The sequence below is a fragment of the Sus scrofa genome, chromosome 13 (genome assembly GCF_054392235.1).
Source record: "Sus scrofa isolate SSC_HxYL_T2T_F1_AM1 chromosome 13, Sscrofa_HxYL_maternal_Yorkshire_Landrace_v2.0, whole genome shotgun sequence".
NCBI lineage: Eukaryota > Metazoa > Chordata > Mammalia > Artiodactyla > Suidae > Sus > Sus scrofa.
The window spans coordinates 83136651-83158844 of record NC_139395.1 but is presented as its reverse complement, the minus strand read 5'-3'; the positions used below and the strand labels follow the sequence as shown (position 1 = coordinate 83158844).

At 39.7% G+C, this 22194-nt stretch overlaps 1 protein-coding gene across 13 annotated transcripts in view; it reads right to left on the bottom strand.

Annotated features, from left to right (window-relative positions):
* The window catches only part of PPARG (peroxisome proliferator activated receptor gamma), a 133953-nt gene that overhangs the window by 52523 nt on the left and 59236 nt on the right, over positions 1 to 22194 (bottom strand). For 2 of the 13 annotated variants that reach the window (XM_084987138.1, XM_084987139.1), the window contains exon 3: positions 15383 to 15587. The exons of 9 other annotated variants lie outside the window; for them this stretch is intronic. Coding sequence is in view for 1 of the 4 variants with exons in the window: in NM_214379.1 (NP_999544.1) it covers positions 18236 to 18314 (79 nt within the window). In the remaining 3 variants the exon portion in view is untranslated. Of the gene's footprint in view, positions 1 to 15382; positions 15588 to 18235; positions 18437 to 22194 lie in introns of those variants that run through there. 2 more of the 13 variants (XM_013981981.3, NM_214379.1) reach the window with 2 other exon arrangements.

Below are 22194 nucleotides of genomic sequence, written 5' to 3'. Positions count from 1 at the left end.
AAGAAAAAAAAAAAAAAAAATGGTGTGCTTGTTACAAAATTAATGAACAAATCACATAATACATACCAATACAACAACCCAAAACTTACATTCAAATTCATTTTCTGTGTTGCATATTCTACAGTTTTGACAAATGGATAGTGTCACGTGCCTACCCTCACAGTATAGGCTTGTTTCACTGCCCTAAACACCCTCTGTGCTCACCTTGTTATCCACCACTCCACCTCCCCATCCCTGCCCAAGGATGCTATGATTTTGCTGTCCTCTTCTATTAGGGCAATTTGGCAGAAAAGTAGGGGAGGCACTGACCTACCTGATAAATTAAAAAGTCTTCAACTGGCATTCAAGGCCCTCCCTGACAGCCTGACTTACTTTTTCAGTGTCATTTTCTGCTCATGATCCCAGACCTCGCCCCCATTCTCAGCATGCCCTGGGGTTGGGCACATCACACCGTGGGCCCAGGGCAGACACTCGGCATTGTCCCATCTGCTGCTCTCTGTTCATGCTGCTTCCTGAGGCTGCTCAGCCTCCTCCTGCCCCTCTACACATCTCCGTCCCCGTGCGTCTTTGCCCAGTGGCAAGAAATCCCGCAGTTGTCCAAATGCTACGTCTTCCATGAAACCTTCCATGAATTCTCCAACTTAAAAACCCCCTCCATTCTCAGTGTTCCCACAGCACTGAGTACCTCTCTTTACCTCTGGTATAATTACTTGGACAAACATCTCCGCTGTTAGATTTTAAGTTCTGGAGTGAAGGACAGTGTCTTATTATTCTGTTTTCCCTTTAGACTTTATGCATCGTTGTTGTTTACTAAATGCTTGCCAACTGAGTGATCATATTTTATAGGGAAGAACAGAACAAGTATTCACTTTTCTGTGAAAATGGAAAAAAATAAAGATACTTTCTCAATGGTTTAGTTTTGCTAAGACTCCCCTTCAAAGATGTAATCTTCAATTTTATAAATAAAATACTATTTAAGCTGTAACCCTTCCTCTCAACAATGTGTGCTCATTTTTTGTCTTTTGATAACTGCAGAAGGAAGATAAACTTTTTCCTACACAGAAAGGACAAAGTAAGAAAGGAAAACAGTTTCTTCTTCATCTCTCTGAAAACAAATTGTCCCACTTCACATTTTCCTTCCCCATCTTCTCTGCTCTCTGTCCTCTTACTCTGGGACAGCTTGACCTAAACAGTATTACTCCAGGACCGCAGTTACTGGGAGGCACCGTGGTTCCCTAGACATTTTATTTTATTTTGACTCAGAGATGGGTCCAGAGAGCCTGCTTCTAATTTTGTCTCTAGAAAACATAAGCTACTGTTTCTGCCAAGCTGTAAGTTGAGTAGGTGTTTTTTGTTACTCCATGCAATTACCCATGAAAGAACAAAAGAACAAAATATTTGCATGAACAACAGCCCTTCTCAGGGATAAGAAACAGTGTCTTAACTTTCCAGCTGGGTGACAGGAGTGCATTGCGTCAGGCACATCCATCAATTTCACAACCTTCAGTGTGCTTCTGGAGGCGGGAGTCTTGAGGCAGACATTGTAAGGAAGGATATGAATGTGTGCCATTTATCTTAGACCTTCTACTGGGTTTTGACGCTATGATAGTCAATAAGCAGACTATTTTTTTTGCAAAATGCCAAAGGACAATGTATTTTAAATGAAAAGACACACGATGTCATGCAAAAAATAACTTCTCTCATCTGATAGGCTTCATTATTTGGGAATATGGAAATAGGTCAGAAAAGACATGAATTATAAAATCAAGCACCAGAACTATGCAGTTACCTCTGGGGCTTTATGTTGTCTCTTGTGAAAAGAAAAGAAAAACTTTTACTAGAATATCTGGGGAAATGCTGCATCTCTTTAATAATCACATTAACCAATATTAATAGAACCCTAAATCTTTGCTAAGTATCATGCCGAATACAACACTTGGATTGTCCCATTTAATTCTCACAAGGTCCCTATAAGGTAGGTACACTTAGAATTCTCCTTAAAGAAGAGGAAACTGAGGCACAGATGTGGAAGTAACTTGCCTATGACTACACAGCTATGAAGGAGTAGAGCTGGGTTATGAACCCAGATGGTCTAAAACCCCACAGCTTGCACGCTTTATTTATTTATTTATTTTGGGTAAACAGACATTTATTTCTCACAGTTCTGGAGCTTGGGAAATCCAAAATAAAGGTGCCAGCAGATTTGATTCCTGGTGCAAGCCTGCTTTCTGGCTTACAGATATCTGCCTTCTGACTATGAGGGTTCTGGTCTCTCTTCTTCTTCTAAGGGCACTAATCCCATCAGGGAGACCCCACTTTCATGACCTTATCTAAACCTCATATCCTCCCAAAGTCCCTATTGCATTTAGGGTTAAGGTTTCAATAAATTTGGGGATATGGAATACAAACCTTTAGTTCATAACAGTGATTTAAGTGGAATCATACATTATGTTGCCTTTTGAGTCTTAGTTTGAGATTCAGTTGCACACTTTATTTTCTAAAGTGAATACTTGGGTAGAAATGTCTAGGTTAGAAAAAAAGTCTCTTCCTGATCTTCTAGTTCTATATTAAACCATTAATTCAGCAAACCTTCACTGAACACCTTTGATGTGCCAGGTACAGGGGGCTGGGAATGAACTGTGAAAGGTGAGTAATTCTCAAATAGAAGCTTCACTGAAAAACAAGTTAAGCTGTACAACAAGAGCAGGTGCAGGGGAAGGCCTTTCCTAGATGGTCTAAAGCACAGTAGCCTTGTTAGAAGTGACCTCAGAGAGACAATCACTGATTTTTTTCATTCACTTCTCATTTGTTTCAGTTCAAGGTCATTGGTACTCACAAATATGACCCCAGTGCATTCATCCAGCCCCCACTTATGGATCCATTAAAATCATTTTGCAGTGTAAACGGACCTGGGGATTTCCTAATTCTCTCCCATTACAATAGCTGATATCCAGAGACAGAATCATCCTGAAATGTTACAGGAAAGGAACTTTTTGAGATCATCTAAGTTCCTCATTTGACAGATGATGAAAACCAAGCAAGGTTATTTGCTCATGAGCAAGGGTTAATAGCCACCCCAAGAAGAATCTAGGTTTTCTGTCTCCCACCCTAGCATCCTCCACGAAATTATTATCCTATGTAACCACGTAGAAAAGGAGACTTTGTAACCTATACCAATTTTTATAGATCTGGATTTTTTTTTTTTTTTTTTGGTCACAGCAAATATACAGGAATGATGTCAAAATTATGAAGGAGAAAAGTCTCCTGCAAGGAGCCATTTACTGGACGACAAATCAGAATAAAAAAATCAATAGCAAAATTTGTTTCTGACAAGAGTAATAAACTCTGAATTCATGAAAAGTTTTAGGGAATAGTATGGTAAAGTGACCATCATACCAGTCCACGTTTTAAAAACATACGAAAATACAGGTGTATGTATTTTGCTTGTTTGTTGCAGGTTCTGTTCTGAATAGTAACGTCATGATCTATGAAGGAGAGCTAGTAGCATGTCAGAGGCTCTGGGTTTGAATCCTGACCTACTGCTTGTGAATTCTGGGATCTCTTTTTATCTAATTAGCCCCATCTGTAAATAATTATGCCGTCTACCTCACAGAGCTGTTGTGAAGATTCAGATAACCCATGCAAAGCATACAGCATAGGGCCAGGCAGTAAGTTCTCTATACATATAATTATAGGGGGTAGTGGTAACCAGAGAACTAGAATCATGTAAAAGGAGTGCTAAAAACCTCCAGTGCTACCAGGAGGGGACAGGAAGAGGAAGAAACACCAGCAGAGTCCTATTGTTCAAAGAGGACTACGCCTAAAACAGATGTCCTGTTTTAAAAGCCTCTGCAAAAGGAAAGACCACAGCTTCTCCTCATTCCAATGCTTAGTGACTCTTCTATAGCTGGAAAAGTCTATGTCTCACCTGGCACTCCCCCAACTGTGTTATACATATGTTCGTGATAACTAAAAAGAAAAAAAAAATTCTGGTGGGCAAATAAGTTTAGGAAATGCTACATAGAGCCAGTTTAAATCAGTTTACTGTAGGACTTCTTAGACTTACTGCTAATAATCCAAGAGAATATACACAAGAGAGGAGTTCCCACTGTGGCTCAGCAGGTTAAGGACCCAACATTGTCTCTGTGAAGATGCAGGTTTGATCCCTGACCTCACTCAGTGGGTTAAGGATCTGGCATTCCTAGTCACATATGTGGCTCAGATCTGGGGTGGCTGTGGCATAGGCCTGCAGCTGCAGCTCTGATTCCACCCCTAACCTGGGAACTTCCATGTACTACAGGTGTGGCTGTAAAAAGAAAAAAAAAATACACGAGAGGGGAGTCCACAGTAGGCAACACTGCAGGAGTTCACCACTCGATGGAACAGAGTTTGTGAAATGATGCTCTATCATGTTGAAGCTTCTAATTTTTTTCCATTTTCTAAATATATAGTTACCATCCACTGCATACTTGTCCTTTACCACATATACTTGAAAAGCATTATTAAGTTATCCCTTAGGTTTTCTTTAACTTTAGAATGGCAAAGGGCAAGGGTTTATGTTGGTTAATACAACAACAAAACCCAAGACAGAAAATATTTGTTATTTAAACCACATGGAAAGGAATCACTGTAAAGAAAAATCCTTTTCTTACAGACTATCCTAAAAGCTTCCAGACAGGAAGAAAAAGAGTCCCATTTAAAGGATCAGGGCTCAGGAGTTTCCGTCATGGCACAGTGGAAATGAATCCAACTAGGAACCATGAGGTTACAGGTTCGATCCCTAGCCTCACTCAGTGGGGTAAGGATCTGGTGTTGCTGTGAGCTGTGGTGTAGGTCGCAGAGGCAGCTTGGACCCCAAGTTGCTGTGGCACAGGCTGGCAGCTGTAGCTCCCTTTTGACCCCTAGATTGGGAACCTCCATTATGCCATGGGTGTGGCCCTAAAAAGGCAAAAAAATAAAGTACAATAAAAAAATAAAAAATAAAGGATCAAGAATCAGAGAGACACTGAACTCAGCAGCAGCACTGGAAGCTAGAAAACAGAGCAATGTTTTCAATTTTCAAAGAAAAAAATGATTTCCAATTTAGAATTTTATACTCAGCCAAACCACCACTCAAGTGTAAGAGGAGAATAGACATTTTCAGAAATACAAGGTCTCAAAAAAAGTCACCTCCCAGGAGCTCTTCCCCAGAGTTCTATACCAGAACAAAAGGAAAACAGGGGGTCCAGGAAACAAAGGATTGAAACACAGGAGAGAGATGGAAGGAAGAGCCAGGACAACAGCACCTGAGCAGAATCTTCTCCCAGAGAGAATGGACCAGGAGGATGGGGGAAGTCACAGCAGAGTCCCTGAGACACGGGTGCCCACCATGAAGGAGTGCTCCTTACTCTCAGAGAGTCTGAGAATGAACTACACAGAAAAGGAACAACAACAAAACTGAGCAGCTAGTAAGAAAAAAAAAAAAGAATTATTAACTCCAGAAAAAACAAACCACTAATCAGAATCAGAAGTAAAACTGTAGTAAAGTGTCAGGCTCAACTGTAAGCAGCACTTTCGAAGTTACAGCGATAGAAACACAGACAACTGATTTCACCTCAAATTACAAATAACCATGCTGTGAAGATGGGAGAAAGGACAAGTGTGCATTTTGGGAAAAGGCTAAATTGGTGGGAATTTGTGTGGTGGGAAAAGGCTAAATTCTTGTCTTCTACAGGAGTAAGTCAGTGGGTAATGAACACAATTTTTAAAATAGCAACATGAGCGTGTTATTTTAAAGACATGTAGTAAATACCAGGAGAAATGTTTTAAAAAGTTAAAAATCACTGCCTCTGAGGAGGGGGAACTGGGTGTGGGCTGAGATTTGTGGTTCTTCGTTGTAAGCTTTGTACGATCTGACTTTTAAAACTGTGTGCAAGTTTTACTTTCATAAAAGCAAAACTTAAATATCTTTACATGGTAATATTTCCCCACAATTTCGCCTAACAGAAGGAGTAAATATATTCCTTGCCTGTTACTCAGTCCTCTTAAAAAGAAGTATCAGGCAATAACCTGGAAAAGTAGAGAAAAATTTTAATGCAGTTTCAAGTAAAATCCAGGAAAATCAGAAAAATCAAGGAAAATATAAGAATTTATTTTTTAAAAGCTTGAGTCAATTAAATTCTATCAACTTATTTCTTTTCCTTCACTGGTATCATGAGTTTTAATTAGTAAAGGAAGAAAAAGACTCTGGACCGCACTGGCAGAAGTACAGTTTAATAGGAGCTAATAATTTTTATTATAGGTGCTGTACCTTAAACCCATTACATATGTAATTTCTAAGCTGTTAATGTATATATAATTTATGAACTTATAGGTATATAATAATTTACATGTGCAAATATAACCCATGTCCTATGTGTTATATACAATTATAATTACCACTGAAAAAATTAGACAGGGGTGAAATGATTTGCCCAATGTCACACAGTTAACAGGTATTTGCAGCTGGGGCTTGAATTCTGCTATGGTTTCTCTGAACAGAGAACCTCTTATTTTGGACACCAGGAATTATCAAAAGGACTAAAAATAGAATCCTTAGTGTATCATTTCTCTCTAATAGAAGAAAATATGTTTTCATTGTGTTGTCTACTCAGACAATATTAAAAACCGAATCCACTGCTTCTGTGATCTGATGTCCTAGTGATACTCTCACTGATCTCTGTGGCAGAGACTGAAAGCATACAAACATCTCTCTGTATATGCACATTTCCTTGTAATACACCAGAGGGTCTCACAGCAAATCTCCAAATTCAGATCAACAAAGGGCATATCAGCTTTAGAGGATCCTAAAGTTCGTTTATGCTTTTTAAAAATTCCTTTTCCCACATCTTGCCTAAATTGCTTGCTTAACCCAGTCCTCAGGTCTCAGGGGACAAGAAAGAGAAGAGGATCACGCCCTCATCCAGACTGGTTGTTTCTTCTGCTACCTCAGCTCGAGATTCAGGTCTTCTTTCTCATCACAGCCCAACTAGTTCAAGGTTGGTTCTCCGCTACATCCACCTCTCCCCATTTCTGAAAGGAGTCTTGGTAAAATCTAGACAGGACTGGGGCTAAATCTTTGGAACGGTTCATAACTCTGGCTGATTTGAAATCCTGGTCTTGCCGAGTGCACACCAGCAGCCAGCAACGAAGGGCGCCCAGGTCAGAAAAAAGGAACTGGAATGTCCCCCCCCCCCCCCGCAACCCCCGCCCGCCCCCGGCCAGCTCCCTCTGCACAGCTGGGTTCTGGTTTTGCAGCAACAGGGCAATGAAAATGGGAGAGAGGAGGCTGAGTGGAAAGGAAAAAAATGAAAGGAATGCTCTAGAAGTTTGTGACTACACAGAAAAGTAGGAAGCCACCAAAGATCTGCCAGAGGCCCTCCTCGCTCTATCCACCTGTCGACCATCATCAAGGACCACCCACAACCAAGAAGAGACGGGTGTGCTGGTGGTTTTCAATAACACTTTACTATGCAAGCACCTCACTTAGCCTAAAACTGTCACTGAGGGGAAAGCGGCCTCACTCACAGTTGTTTAGTCTGGCAAAGTGGGTGACATACTACTCTTTCTTTTTCAATTTACTGTGCCAAGCACTCTTAATGAAAAGACAATGGTCTTAAGCTAAACAATGAGAACCAAAGCGTCAAAACAGATGTCGCCAGATCACTAGTGGTTACAGGGTGAAGTGCAGATGTTCATTAGCTCTACCCTATACATATTACCTTAAAATATATTGCCATGTGATCGCAAAGTATGCATAGTAAGCACTTTTCATTTTAAATCTACCTCCTGAGCCACTATTGCAAATCAAAAATATTCTACATGAAAGCATTTGATACAATTCAACACTCATTCATTATTTTAAAAAAACCTCTTCATTAGGAAGGATGGGAAAACATCACTAATTTGATAAAGACTATCTATCAAAAAACCAGACAGGAGTTCCCATTATGGCTCAGCAGTAACGAACCCGTCTAGTGTCCATGAGGGTGAAGGTTCGATCCCTGGCTTTGCTTAGTGGGTTAAGGATCTGGCATTGCCATGAGCTGTGGTGTAGGTCACAGACGTGGCTCAGATCCTGAACTGCTGTGGCTGTGGCATAAACTGGCAGCCTGGGAACATCTGTATGCCACAGGTATGGTCCTAAAAAGCAAAATAAATAAAGTGAAATAAAATAAACAGACCAACATGAAACCTAAAATAACCATCATATTTGATAGTTAAGTATTTAAGTTTTCCTTCTGAGATCAGGAAAGAGATAAAGATACTAGTTTTCACCACTTCTATCAAACACTGGGGATCTTAGCCAATGCAACAACAACAACAAAGACACAGGATTATGAAAGTAGAAATAAAACTAACGTTACTCACAGATGACATGATTGTATAAAAAAACAAAATAAAATAAAATAAACAATTACAGTTAACAGGAGGATTTAGCAAAACTGTGGGCTATATAAGGTCAATGATATTCAAAAATCAACTATATTTCTGTAAGCCAGCAACTAACAGAATGACATTTAAAAATGATTTTTACAACAGGCTAAAAAACATCAAACACCTAGGGGGGTAAATCTAGCAAAATATAAGATTTCTACATTGAAAACTCAAAAATATTATTAAAAAATAGCTAAGTAAATGAAGGGATATAACATGTTCGCGAACTGGAAAACAGTATCATAAAGCTGTCAATTCTCCCTACATTTAGCTATAGACTCAGAACAATTCCAAAGTATATCTATAGACTAGGAACAATTCTGACCAAAACCCTAGCATTTTCATGTAGAAACTGGCATGTTGAGTCTAAAATTTATATGGAAATTTAAAGGGCCAAGAGTAGCTGAGGCAATTCTGAAGAGAAGAAAAATGCTGGGCGACTTATACTACCAGATACCAGAACCAATGATAATGGCACAGTCATTAAGACCAGATGTTGATTGGTGCAAAGACGGAAAAATAGACCCATGCAACTGAAGGGCAAGTCCATAATCAACGCCACATGTATACGGTCACCTAGTTTACGACAAAATATCATTGCAGTGCACTGGGGAGAGGATAATCTTTTCAACAGAGTCAAGTGGGTATCTGTATAGAGAAAGCATGTTTCAACCTCTGCCTTACCACATACACAAAAATCAGTTTAATGTGGATGTAGATCTCAATGTGAAATATTAGACAAAAGAGCTTTCAAAACAAAAACAATGACAACCTTACCAACGTGAGTAGGCACAGGTTTCTTCAATAGGATATAAAAAACACTGACCATAAAAAACCCTGATAAATTGGATTACATTAAGATGAAAACTTTAATAAGTGAAAGGAAAAGCAACAGAGTGGGAAAAGATATTTGCAATACTTGTTATCTGACAGAGTATGCTTTAAAACTCATACCTAAAGTACCCAATATTAAAAGAGGCAAAAGGCTTTGCAAAAAAAGGATTGCCAAATGGACAATAAATATCTTAAAAGGTGCTTAACTTCGTGGCTATCAGAGAAAAGGCAATAAAAATGAGAAATAAAAATTACAAGATGATACCACCACATATCTATCAGGATGATTAAAATGAAAAAGAAAATGCTGAGAACCACAAAGATGTGGAGGCAGAAGATTCTGCTATGGCACAATGGGACTAGCAGTGTCTTGGGAGTGCGAGGATGTGGGTTGGATCCCCGGCCCTACACAGTAGGTTAGGTATCTGGTGGTGTTGCAGCTATGGCTTAGTACTTGGATGTGGCTCGGATCTGATCCCTAGCCCAGAAGCTCCATATGCCATGGGGTGGCCAAAAAAACAAAAACAAAACAAAACAAAACAAAAAAACATGTGGAAGCTTTGGACACCCAGTTACCACTGGTAGGGGTGTTCTCAGGTACAGCCACATTCAGAACCATCTGGTTGTATACCAAGGCTGAACACACCCTATGGCCCAAGCCTATAGCTAATGAAATGTGTACACTTGCTCAATGAAGACCAAAACAAGAGTGTTCATGGCTGTACTATTTGCAATACTGGAAACCACCTGAATGCCATCATTGGTGGGACGGATAGATATGTTGTGATTATTTGCACAGCAAAATACTATAAAGTAATGAGAACGAAGGCCAATTATACTCAATAATGTGATTAAGAAACAGATACTGAGCAAAAGAATCTAGATACAAAAAAGATATTCTACTTATATAAAATCCAGGAGTTCCCTAGTGGCTCAGTGGGTTAAGGATCTGGCATTGTCACTGCTGTGGTGTGGGTTTGATCTCTGATCTGCAAACTTCCATAGGCTGCAGGTGTGACCAAAAAAATAAATAAAACTCAAAAACAGGCAAAAGTAATCAATGGGTTGGAAATTAGAATAGTCAGAGTTTCTGGAATGCTGGGGTTGCTGTTTATTTATCTGAGGGTGAATTACCTAGGTATGTTCCTTTGTGAAATGATTTGCACACTTTCTTCATACTTCAACGAAAAGTTAAATAATAGAGATATTGCAAAAGGGTCTGGGGTGTGTGTGTGGGGGGAGTAGAAGGAAATGTGCAGACTAACTACATAAGCCAGCAAAAACTTTTTCATTTGTGCTAAAAGGATTAGTATAGAATTTCCAGGGCACTCATTTAAGAATGTTCTTTCAATTAAAAAATAAGTTGGAGGGGGCAAGAAGTTTCCTATTCAGAAGTTATAAAACAGTATTGAAATGTCTTAATAAAATACCTAATTGAAAAAAAATTTTTTTAGGGCCACACCCATGGCATAATGAAGTTCCCAGGCTAGGGCCTGAATCAGAGCTGCAGCTGCCAGCCACAGTGTGGCCACAGTAATAGCAATGCCAGATCCGAGCTGCATCTGTTACCTACACTGCAATTTACAGCTATGCCAGATCCTTAACCTACTGAGAGGAGCTAGGGATTGAACCCACATCCTCATGGACACTAGTCGGGTTCGTTACCACTGAGCCACAACAGGAATGTCCTTTTTATATTTAAAAAAAAATTTATTGCAGTTGATTTACAATGTTCTGTCAATTTCTGCTGTACAGCAAAGTGACCCAGTTTCATATATATATATTCTTTTTCTCATATATCTTCCATCACGTTCTATCCCAAGAGATTGGATACAGTTCCTTGTGCTACAGGGTAAGACCTCATTGCTTATCCATTCTAAATGTCACAGTTTGCATCTACTAACCCCAAACTCTCAGTCCATCCCTCTCTCTCCCCCCAGCCCCTTGGCAACCACAAATCTGTTCTCTATGCCTGTGAGTCTGTTTCTGTTCAATAGACAGGTTCATCTGTCCCGTATATTAGATTCTAGATATAAGTGATATCATATGCTGTCTTTCTCCTTCTGACTTATTTCACTTTGTATGAGAACCTCTAGTTCCATCCATCCATGTTTCTGCAAATGGCATCATTTTGTTCTTTTTATGGCTGAGTAGTATTCCACTGTGTATATGCACCACATCTTCTTAATCCATTTATCTGTCAAGGGACATTTAAGTTGTTTCCATGTCTTAGCTATTGTGAATAATAGGAACACAGGGGTGCATGTGTCTTTTTGAATGAAAGTTTTGTCCAGATTTATGCCCAGATGTAGGATTGCTGGATCTTATGGTAGTTCTGTACTTAGTTTTCTGAGGAACCTCCATATTCTTTTCCATTGTGGTTGTACCAATTTACACTCCCACTAATGGTGCAGGAGGGTTCCCTTTTGTCCACACCCTCTCCAACCTTTGTTATTTGTACACTTATTAATGATGGCCATTCTGACTGGTGTGAGGTGGTACCTCACTGTATAAACTACCTAATTTTTCAAACTGACCTCCTTCTACAACAAAGGCTAAATACATATTCAGTCAAAATTCTCAACTCAGTGTAGACAGGACAGGCAAAAATTCAAAGGATACACATTTCATCCTGAGGAGTGAGTATTACAAATTATGTTTTTGCTTTAGATGTGTTTGGCTTATATTAAGTTCCATCGTTTCAAAAGAACCCTGCATTTTTTTTTTTTTAAACAAAGCAGAAAATCTTTTTCCAAATACTAATTGCCTACATCAGGAAGCCTGTGTTTGGGAGGTTAATACACTTGGATCAGTTGAGTTGTCCTTTGAGACATTCCATTTAAGTGAAATAAGTCAGTAGTTTAAACCCAAACCACCAATTTCATGCTAATTAATTAATTCTTCCTTGCATCAACAATCTATTTTATAAACCTTGCTTCTTGAGAGTTTGTTTGGAGGTTCTAGCAGGGGAGCGCAGCTACTCGTATACCCTTGACCAAAGAACGGTCCTCCTCTACTGGGGACGGTCATCCTCTTCAACTGAGCATGCTGCTTCAAGAGGGATGCACATGGAGCGGTGAGGGAGGAAGGGGACACCTGCCTAGCCAGCCAGATCAGCCGACTGCCAGAGTTGCCTGGCAGTCAATGGGGTGACAGACGTCACAGCCAGATTGCCCTCACGTCCTAAACCTTGCTTCTTTAGTAGAGACACCCTTATATTTTACTACAGTGTTTCTCTTCCCAAAACCTTTCCTGGTTTTACTTTTCTTTGGCATTTTTCTTTTTCAATATCTTAATCTCAGCACATGCTCAATCAGTAACACAAAACCAAAACTACCTCAAATCAAGATAACCAATGACCTAAAACTATGTGCAAAGTATTTTTTAGGCCCCACAAGAAATCCATTATAATGTAGTTCTTGACCCTGAGAAGTTAACTGAGGTGAAAGATGTTTGAGAACAGAAGGAAGTACAGAGACTAAACCAGTGACAGAGACAAGAACTGTAGAAACGTAGAGGAGAGCGACTTAACATGTTCTTAAAACAATCGGGGATACCTTCATGGTAGAGATAGGTTTTGAATGATAAGAGCCCAGTGGAATGATGGGGATTTGGATGCTTACTGATAAAGATATTCCAAGGAAAAGATGCAGCCTGCCCCTTCTATTACCTGAGCTTATTTAAGCAATGATAACAAACCAAGGGAGAGGGTGCAGGGCTTTTGTTTTAAGAGAAGGGGAGTCACAGCAGGGTTTGGAGCAGAAGGACAGGCCTGACTGCCATTTTATCATGATCCTTCTAGATGACTGGTTGAGAGGAGGGTGCTGGGGATAAGGCAGAGGCAGGAAGATCTGTCAAGAGACTGGGATGCCCCTCCAGGCAGAGATCTGGGTGACTTGCATCAGGGTGGTGGCAGTGGAGCAGGGAGAGGACATACACTGCTTTAGGGCAGAGGGAGAACAATGAACGCTAAAGTATTCACAGAGTGTTTCATGGAGCAGACTTTACTTGAATCTGACCTTGAAGGACAGAAAGGATTGGAAAAGGTGGAAGAATGAGAAGAGGCGTTCCAAAACATGAAAGGCTTGGAGGCAAGAGTGAGTGTGGCTTGTTCTTGGAACCAAGACCTGAGTCCAATTAGAGCAAGGCGGCCAATCTCTGAGGTGGGAAGGGAAATAAGATACACAAGGTGGAACCAGACTGCCAAGAGTTCTGAAAGCCAGGCAAAGGTGTCGAGACCTCACAGTGTTCACACTGGTGCCTTGTACCTACTGCAGGTGCTCAATATGTATTAGAAGACTGGTAATAAAGATAGGCTTTAGGACCACTTCTCTGGCAGATCAGATTGGCTGGCTCAAAGTTTTTCCTTTCAAAGGTCAGCTAAAAGGCTGAACAGAAATCCTGGCATGAGGTGATGAGGGATAATTCACATGTAGGTAACTGACAGTTGACTGTTTTAAATCGACTTTATAATGCAAACCATTCACTACTTGTGGGAACCTCAATCTTGTGTTGGCAATTCCTTCCTCAAATAAAAATTACGTGGGTCTAAAAAAACTGTGTACTCAGCAGCCACATGACCTGAATTCCCAGGTTATAAGAGTTGGAGAGTGTTGCTATCAAATACATATGCAATGCCTGTGTCTCTAAATTAGTTACAGGTGCAAAACTGTCTACAAAAAAGGGTGATCTGGTGGAGTTTTGCAGAAACTTAGTTTCATTCAAATGAGTCTGATTCATTTTCTATCACATATTTTCACAAATACTCAACAGCAGAGGTGGACACCAGGCTTTTTCTGGACAACTCTCTAATGCCTAACATCAAAGTGTCCAAAGGAAGCTAAAATAACAGAAACTTTGTGTCTGTTCTGTTGATCTAATAAAATTAGGAAATTTGCTTGGCTCAGATTTTCTCTGACACAAAGAATACATACCTTCCAAAGACCCATGATGATTTTAGAATCTCCTCCAGCTTATCTTTATTTAAGTTATATGTGAGAATGTTGATAAAGGTAATGATCTATGACAACCTTTATATCAGAGGTATAAAAACTGTTTCTCATTTAATGACCCATGTTTTACACTGTAATCAACCACTTAAAAGGATAACTGCTGTCAGGTAACTTTCAAGACAAGTTGTGCTCCTTAGGGATGATAAAGGAAAATAAAATTCTCAAAAGCGCCGTGTTCTCTTGTAAGCATTTAGTATAAATGACCATTCTTTTAGATGTTTCCTATGATTCATAATTTGGGGGAGGAAAGTACAAGGGTAATGACAGTTTTTGGAAGGAGTAAGGAGATTCTCAGAGCCCAGAAATCTACCAACTCTACTAAGTCCCAGTGATCAAAAAAGAGATTTGAACAGTTAGATGAGGAATAAATGATACAACTAGAGCCAGACTAAGGAAAACATTATAAAGGACAATAGTAAACGTCTAGAGAAAGGCCTTTGAACTGTTACTACTTGTGAGATTATGGAATCCAGAGCTGTCAATGATCTAAATCATCATATAGAGAACATTATAATCTAAGACATTTTTTCATTGTCTCTAAGAAGAAAACACATAACCATTGCTCTCATTCAGGCACAAAGAATGGTTCCAACTTTTGGAAATTCGATCTTTTCACAGACAAATATTAATGAAAGTGGGAGGTAATTCCCCCATTTAAAAAAATCAGACATCGTGATACTTTTTCTAAGTTTGATCATTTCTTTATCAAAACATTCACAAGGTCAGGCAGAAGCCTCATCTCACTCAAAACCGCCACTTATTTTGATGCATAAGGAAGCGTACAGTTCCTCCCCTCCGCACACACCCTATTCCTTAAAACACTTCACATTTAGAATATTGTGTGTCTTCCATCCACTAGTGATTAATACCGCGAGGCCAGAGCAATAAACTCTCTATAGGGTGTCGGATGTGCTTTTGCACACACTGTGTCATTTAATCTTCCCACTAGCCCTCTATTTCTGTTAACATATGTGGTAACAGAGGGCCATGAGGATAAGTGACACTTAAATTCACAGAGTAAGTACGTGGCCAAGACAGTTCTGGGAGTTACATTCCCTGATACTTTGTGGGTCCCTTCAAACCTCTGGGAAGGTGAAGACTTGGGTCAATTGTCTACAGGTTTCCATGTACACAGCTGGAGTCACACAGACACAGTTCCGGTCTCCCGCAGTAGAAATGACAGCCAATCACTTGCTCACTCCTCTCTCAGGAGAGACTCGTGTTTCAAAGAATCATCTCTTGCAGCACTTATCACGTCTCTAAGGCATACTTCCATTGCTCAATCCGCTGCAAAGGACAAGTGTGTCATCATCTTTCAATGCTCTGGTGCAACAACTTAAAATTAGAGAATTCACGCAGGATTAATTCTGGCACGAAAAGCAAGAGGCGTATTCAGCTTGAGTTTATGGAAGCTTCCCTTCAATTGTGCCAATTTTTACTAGTGGAAATGGTTTCAGAGCCAGCTTTGGGGTTACTTGGGGTTCCCTGAAAAGCTCATGATGAAACCAGAAAGGAAGGTAAGAAAAAGGGAGTCACTGTGATAATGGAGACCAGGAAAATGTGGGCATAGTGCCCACAGAGAGTAGAGTTTTTATGTTTATGAATAGGACCAATGTAGCTGGACATCTGGATTTTTCACACTCAGCAAGTCCCTCTGTCTTCAGCAGTAGCACCCTGACCCTTGTTATACCCTGATTCCCCTTCACCTGTGATAAGGAAGAGGACCAAATGCATTCCTGGATCTACCCAAGTACCTAATCTCTACAGTGCAGCATCTCTGCTGGCCTCAATTAGCTAATGCTGGATATATTCCCAATTTATTTTCAAGTTTGTCTGTTTCGGCAAGTGTGGGATAAGTAGTTTGTGGTCGCCTACAAAATACCATGAGAGTTATTAGCTATCACAGGTCTTTAGCCTTTAGAAACTCATATTTTTAACAGAAAAACATTTATGAATAAGGAAAAATCAGAGACCATATAACGTAAGAGTTAAATGGTACAATATATAATTTCTTTCTTTTTTATTTTTAGGGTCACACCTGCAGCATATGCAATTAATTTTAATGCTTAAGCACTGATCCCAGGCTAGGGGTCAAATCAGAACTGCCAGCCTACGCCATAGCCACAGCAACTTGGGATCCAAACCACATAAGCTACTTATGTCACAGGCACAGTAACACCATACCCAAGCCACATCTGCGACCTACACCACAGCTCATGGCAACACTGGATCCCTGATCTGTAACCCACTGAGTGAAGTCAGGAGTCAAACCCCTCATCCTCATGGATACTAGTCAGGTTCGTTTCCACAACACCGAATCCTTAACTAGTTGGATTCGTTTCCGCTGCACCACGATGGGAACTCCCCAACAAATAACTTCTTGATTGCTAATGATTTTATTCTATACCAGGTTAATTAAAAAGAAAAGTACTGGGTTATTCTTTTGAAGCGGATTTGACACTCAAAAAATTAAACCCAGGGCAAAATCAAGGCATAAAAATAAAGAGACTAGTACAGAATGAAAACTAACTTAAAACACATAACTATTGCTTACCATAACCAGTTCTTGCCCCCCGAGTTAATTTAAAATATTGGTTGTACTGCATTCTGGACATATTCCTTTCAAACAGACAAAACTATTAAATCTTGACTCAATATTCCTTTCAAACAGACAAAACTATTAAATCTTGACTCAAGAATAATTTTACAGTATAGTTAGGACATTCTGCCCTGATGCAGCCTAAATTAATAACTAGAGAAAGCAGACTTGTAGAAAAACAGAATAATAGACTTTTATATAATACAATGAAACAAAACTCCCATACAAATATGCATTGAGTCTAGTCATCATAATAAAATGAAATGCTATTTCAGGAAATATTTTTTCATAATTTTCAAATCTTGATATTTAAAAAATCTGTGATTAATATGTTCAAACTTTAGGCTTCCAGAAAAATTAAAACATTAAAATGTAAAGCCATCCATTTCAATAATTAAGGAACTTAATTTTAACGCTTAAGCACTTAAGGTATAAAATAGGAATCAGACTAGTTAACACAATCTATTTTTATGTGGCATCTTTGAGAAGAGAAAAAAAATGGAAATACAGAAACAAATGCGAAACAGTATAAAGCAGAAGCAGCTGTGCTAAGACACTCCAGTAGAAGGAGCTGTAGAAATAAAGAATATAATTTTGCAATGGCCGAGAAAGATATGCTGAAAATGAGGTTATCTGTTTGAATCTTTTATATCTGAGTAAAAGGAATAATCATTTATTTAGCCTGCAACAGGCATTTTGGGGCCTCATTTTCTCCATCTGTAAAATGAGATGCTTAGAAGAGGCCTTCGCCAAGGTCCGTGCACTCTGTTCTACAAAGCCTAAGGTGCTATGCTCTGTAATCCTAACAAATACAAGGAAAATACAATGTGGTCTTCCACTCTGGAAGTTATGATTCTTTGGGAGAGATACAAGGCATACGCAATTATCTAGATTTCAAAGTAGAACAAAAACGTGCTAAGACACTTTAAGAGGAATAAATCCCAGGAGAGAGAGAAAAACTGTGCTGAGAGACACGTGACATGTAAAGCTAAAAGGAAAAAAGTGACCCCCCAGGTATTCTAAAAAAAAAGACCTTAGGTGTTTTGGGGAAAATGCAAACTCAGAAAATAAAAATGAATAAAAATTTTAAAATATATACTTTGGTTGCTTAAAATTCAGGACACAGGAGTCATGTGCCCAGATAAAATAGGGATTAGATTAGGTTTCTTTTTTTAAAGATCTGAATATACGCATAAGTGAACACAGAGCAGCAAGAGACTGAAACATACACATCATAGAATCAGAACAAATAAAACTTGGAAAACAAGCTACAAGAACAACTGTACCCTTCCAAAACACCCGAAGTGCCCAGTAGCCGTATCTGGACCGACTTTACCTTGTGAAATGTTTGCAGACAGCGTGTCGAAGGCATCGCTTTCTGGGTCAATAAGAGAATCTCCCAGAGTTTCACCCATGACAGCATGGAATAGGGGCTTGCTGTCATTCACACTGATATTTTGTCTATTTCTTGCAAAAGGCCAATCCATTAAAGGGAAAAGATTCCTGGTTGTAGAACTGGTGAAGGCACCAATGAGTCAGGACATCAGTTTCCAAATACTGGAGAGGTGGGAATCAACTCCCACAGGACCAGGGCTGAACTGGCTGGCACACTCCTGTTAGGGGCCAGCTGTGACAAAACGTTGTGTCATAATATTGTTCACTGCTTTGGCAAGACTTGGTACATTACAAGGAATACATTGCCACACTGTCTCGCCAGTGACCCACATGTTCAGTGTCTTGTGAGGGGCACAAGCAGTGCAGTGTTCAGAACTCTCAAAGAGACTGTTCAACATCCACTTGCTTCTTTTTTGTGTCTTTTCAGGGCTGTACCTGCAGCATATGGAAGTTCTAAGGATAGGGGTCGAATCAGAGCTACAGCTGCCAGCCTATACCACAGCCACAGCAATGCTGGATCCTTAACCTACTAAGTGAGACCAAGGATTGAACCCGGATCCTCATGGATACTAGTTGGGTTCTTAACCCACCGAGCCACAGCAGGAACTCACAATTGCTTCTTAATTGAAAAGTTTACATCCCTGAGTTATGAAATAGACAAAGGGAGTGGGATGGACTGAGAGTTTGGGGTTAAGATGCAAACTATTACATTTAAATGGATAAGCAATGAGGTCCTGTTGTACAGCAACTATATCCAATTTCTTAGGATAGAACATGATGGAAGATAATATAAGAATGTATATAGGTGTATGACTGGGTCACTTTGCTGTACAGCAGAAACTGGAACAACATTGTAAATCAACTATAATTTAAAAATTTCTTTAAAAAAGAAATACCGGATAAACCAACTTGCACACAGTTTTTTTTTTTTCTGTCTGCCCATTATCTGATATCTGAAGAAGACTTCTGAATTCAAGCATGTGTTCATAGTTTAAAATTTGCTATCAGCTACTGAAATATTCTGTTCTAAGGTATTTATTCTACTACTTTGTAAAGTATGTAAAAAACGATACTGACAGCTATCTAAATGCCATACAATTAAAGAGTTGAGAGACTGGACATAGAGAGGGCTTGATACAGTTTAGATTTTACATATCAGAGTCTGCTTTCAAAAATTTAATTATGAAGTTTATCCAATTATAGCATATGCAGCAATACTGCATCAGCTGATGCCTGAACATTGGTTAATGTTTAAGCATAAATTCCAGATCATAATGAAAAATGTGGAGTTCTCCCTGACAGGAATAATGCATTACCAGAAAAAAAAAAAGGATTTATACTGATAGGTTGGCGAGGAATTGTGGTCAGTTTTGTAATTAGGAAAATGCTGGCTTCTTGCTCAAGGCCTTTGCCCTTTTTGGCAAAGAGAAACACAAGCTGTGCCAGACCTCAATGTGGGAGCAGGTCTCCTCTTGTCACATAAGTGGTCTCAGAACTGCAGCAACTTGTGGCTTTAAAAAGATGCCCCCACATAGGACAGTATATCAGATGAGCAGTAAATCTCTGAATTACACTGATCCAAGTATTCCCAAAATGGAATAAATACATATCTGATTCATCTACATCGAGTAACTAGCCACCCTGCAAGGGACCAGCAAAAGCTTCCTCACCAGTCATGGAGCAACAGCCTGGTGGGAAGAACCCTTACTGTGTCTCAACAGCATAGGATAAAGTGGAGAATTGGGCAATTACATCGTGGATAAGCCTTTAAAAACCCAAAAATCCCTTGTTAAGGTAATTCAAATTAAAACAAGTTTCCTGACAGTCCAAATGACTAGGAAATTACAGTTTGTGTAGAATGAGTTTTCTCTCCATTCAACCTGATTTCTCCTTTCCTCTCAATGGCAGATGGCCTTAGATTACAGGTACAGATAATACAATTTAAAGATGTGATTAGGGGAGTTCCCTCGTGGCTCAGTGGTTAACGAGTCTGACTAGGTACCATGAGGTTGTGGGTTCGATCCCTGGCCTTGCTCAGTGGGTTAAGGATTCGGTGTTGCCGTGAGCTGTAGTGTAGACTGCAGACTCGTCTCGGATCCCGTGTTGCTGTGATTGTGGCATGGGCCAGTGGCTACAGCTCCAATTAGATCCCTAGCCTGGGAACCTCCATAGAAAACACAAAAATAAAATAAAATAAAGATGTGATTAATCCAAAATTCTAGGTTGAATTGATGAGAGATAAAAAATAATTACTAATGCCAAGAACACTTCCCTTCTTCTTAATAAAACAGAACAAAAATTTAAGTCCCATTCGGGCTGCAGATACTCCTGCTCGTGTCCCAAGATGTGTTTGAATCTGGAAGGCACATTTCAGATTTTCTCTGATTAAGTGTCACTCTCCCACCCAAATCCCTATCATCACCTCATTCCTGCCTTCTGATCCTTAAGTCTTTCCAACATAAAAAAAAAAAAAAAAGAAACAAGCTTATTAAAATGTCCTTAAGATGATGCTGGATTATAAGAATGATAAAGCTGGCTGAATGATACCACTTTCGGGTGAGAGAAGCCCTTTACGGTCTAACACTCTATTAATAAGATGAGAAAACGCAGAGCTAGAACTTGAATCTGGGTTTCCACCAGGCCTAATTCTCAGGCCAGTCCACCACTGGCCTTCACCAACTCCTATTCCTAGAAGTCTCCAAATCACCCCCTCCACCCCCCGCAGAATACCAAAGTTCCTGGGACAGGGATGAATCTGAGTTGCAGTTGCAGCAACACTGGATCCTTAATCTACTGAGCCACAGCAGCAACTCCTCTAAGTCACCTCATTTAATAAATCAGGCATCACATACATCAGGATAGAGTTCAGGGTAAGTTGAGGGAAAATACATTAACTCTTTCAAGGAATATCAATGAGTCACTGTGCTATTCATTTATCAGTATCTTCAGGATTGGCCAGGTTGGGGGCGGGGGCAAGTTTCTCAATGCCCTTCTTCCTCTCATTCCCACATTTCCTCAGTGAAGATGGTGCTTGTTCATGCCACATAATTCTGAGGATTTTCTCAGTCTTGTTTCTGAGGCCGGCAGTATCACCCGGTTCTCAAGTTCTGTAGTATTGTCTATTTTATTATTTGGGCTATACACGGATTCATTCAAAGGGACTCAGGGACTCTTCACCTGCTGTGACTTATATTCTCTTCTTTTTTTCTCTCAGACATCAGTCAACTTGCCCATCTGCTGTGTCACTAGGCCTTGCAAGACTCTAAGAGTTCTGATGGTATGCATCCACTATTCAAAAGTAAAATTATTTTTAACAGCTAATTATTCCATAGCGCCTGAATCCATTGACTCTTACAGTACTTACCTCAATCTGTCAACCCTTCTTCCCCTAGACCAAATTGCTTGAAGGCAAAAACCTCTCCTAGTCATTGTATTTCATTCATTTACTTGCTCAACAAACATCTATTGGTAATCTATCACACTATAATGGCAAGTATGGAGCTAGGCGCTGACTTGATGATATTATGTGGATGTATTCTTACCTTGCGGAGTTTAAAAACAGCCAATGAACAAAAATTACAGTTTTAACACATAAAACCTGGCACCTAGCAGGCTCAATAAATGTTTAAACTCTTAACAACATATCAAGCCATACACAAAGCATCCCACGTTACTTATACAATATAAATTGTTAAATCATATTTCTTTCTTTTTTTCTTTTTTGGCCTCACCCACGGCATGTGAAAATTCCCAGAGCAGGGTAGGGATCAAACTTGTGCCATTGCAATAACCTGACCCTAACCCTAACCCTAGCCCTTGGTGACAAGGCTGGATTCTTAAGCCGTTGCACCACAAAGGGGCTCCAAATCATATTCTTTATATCAGTGGTAATATTGTGTC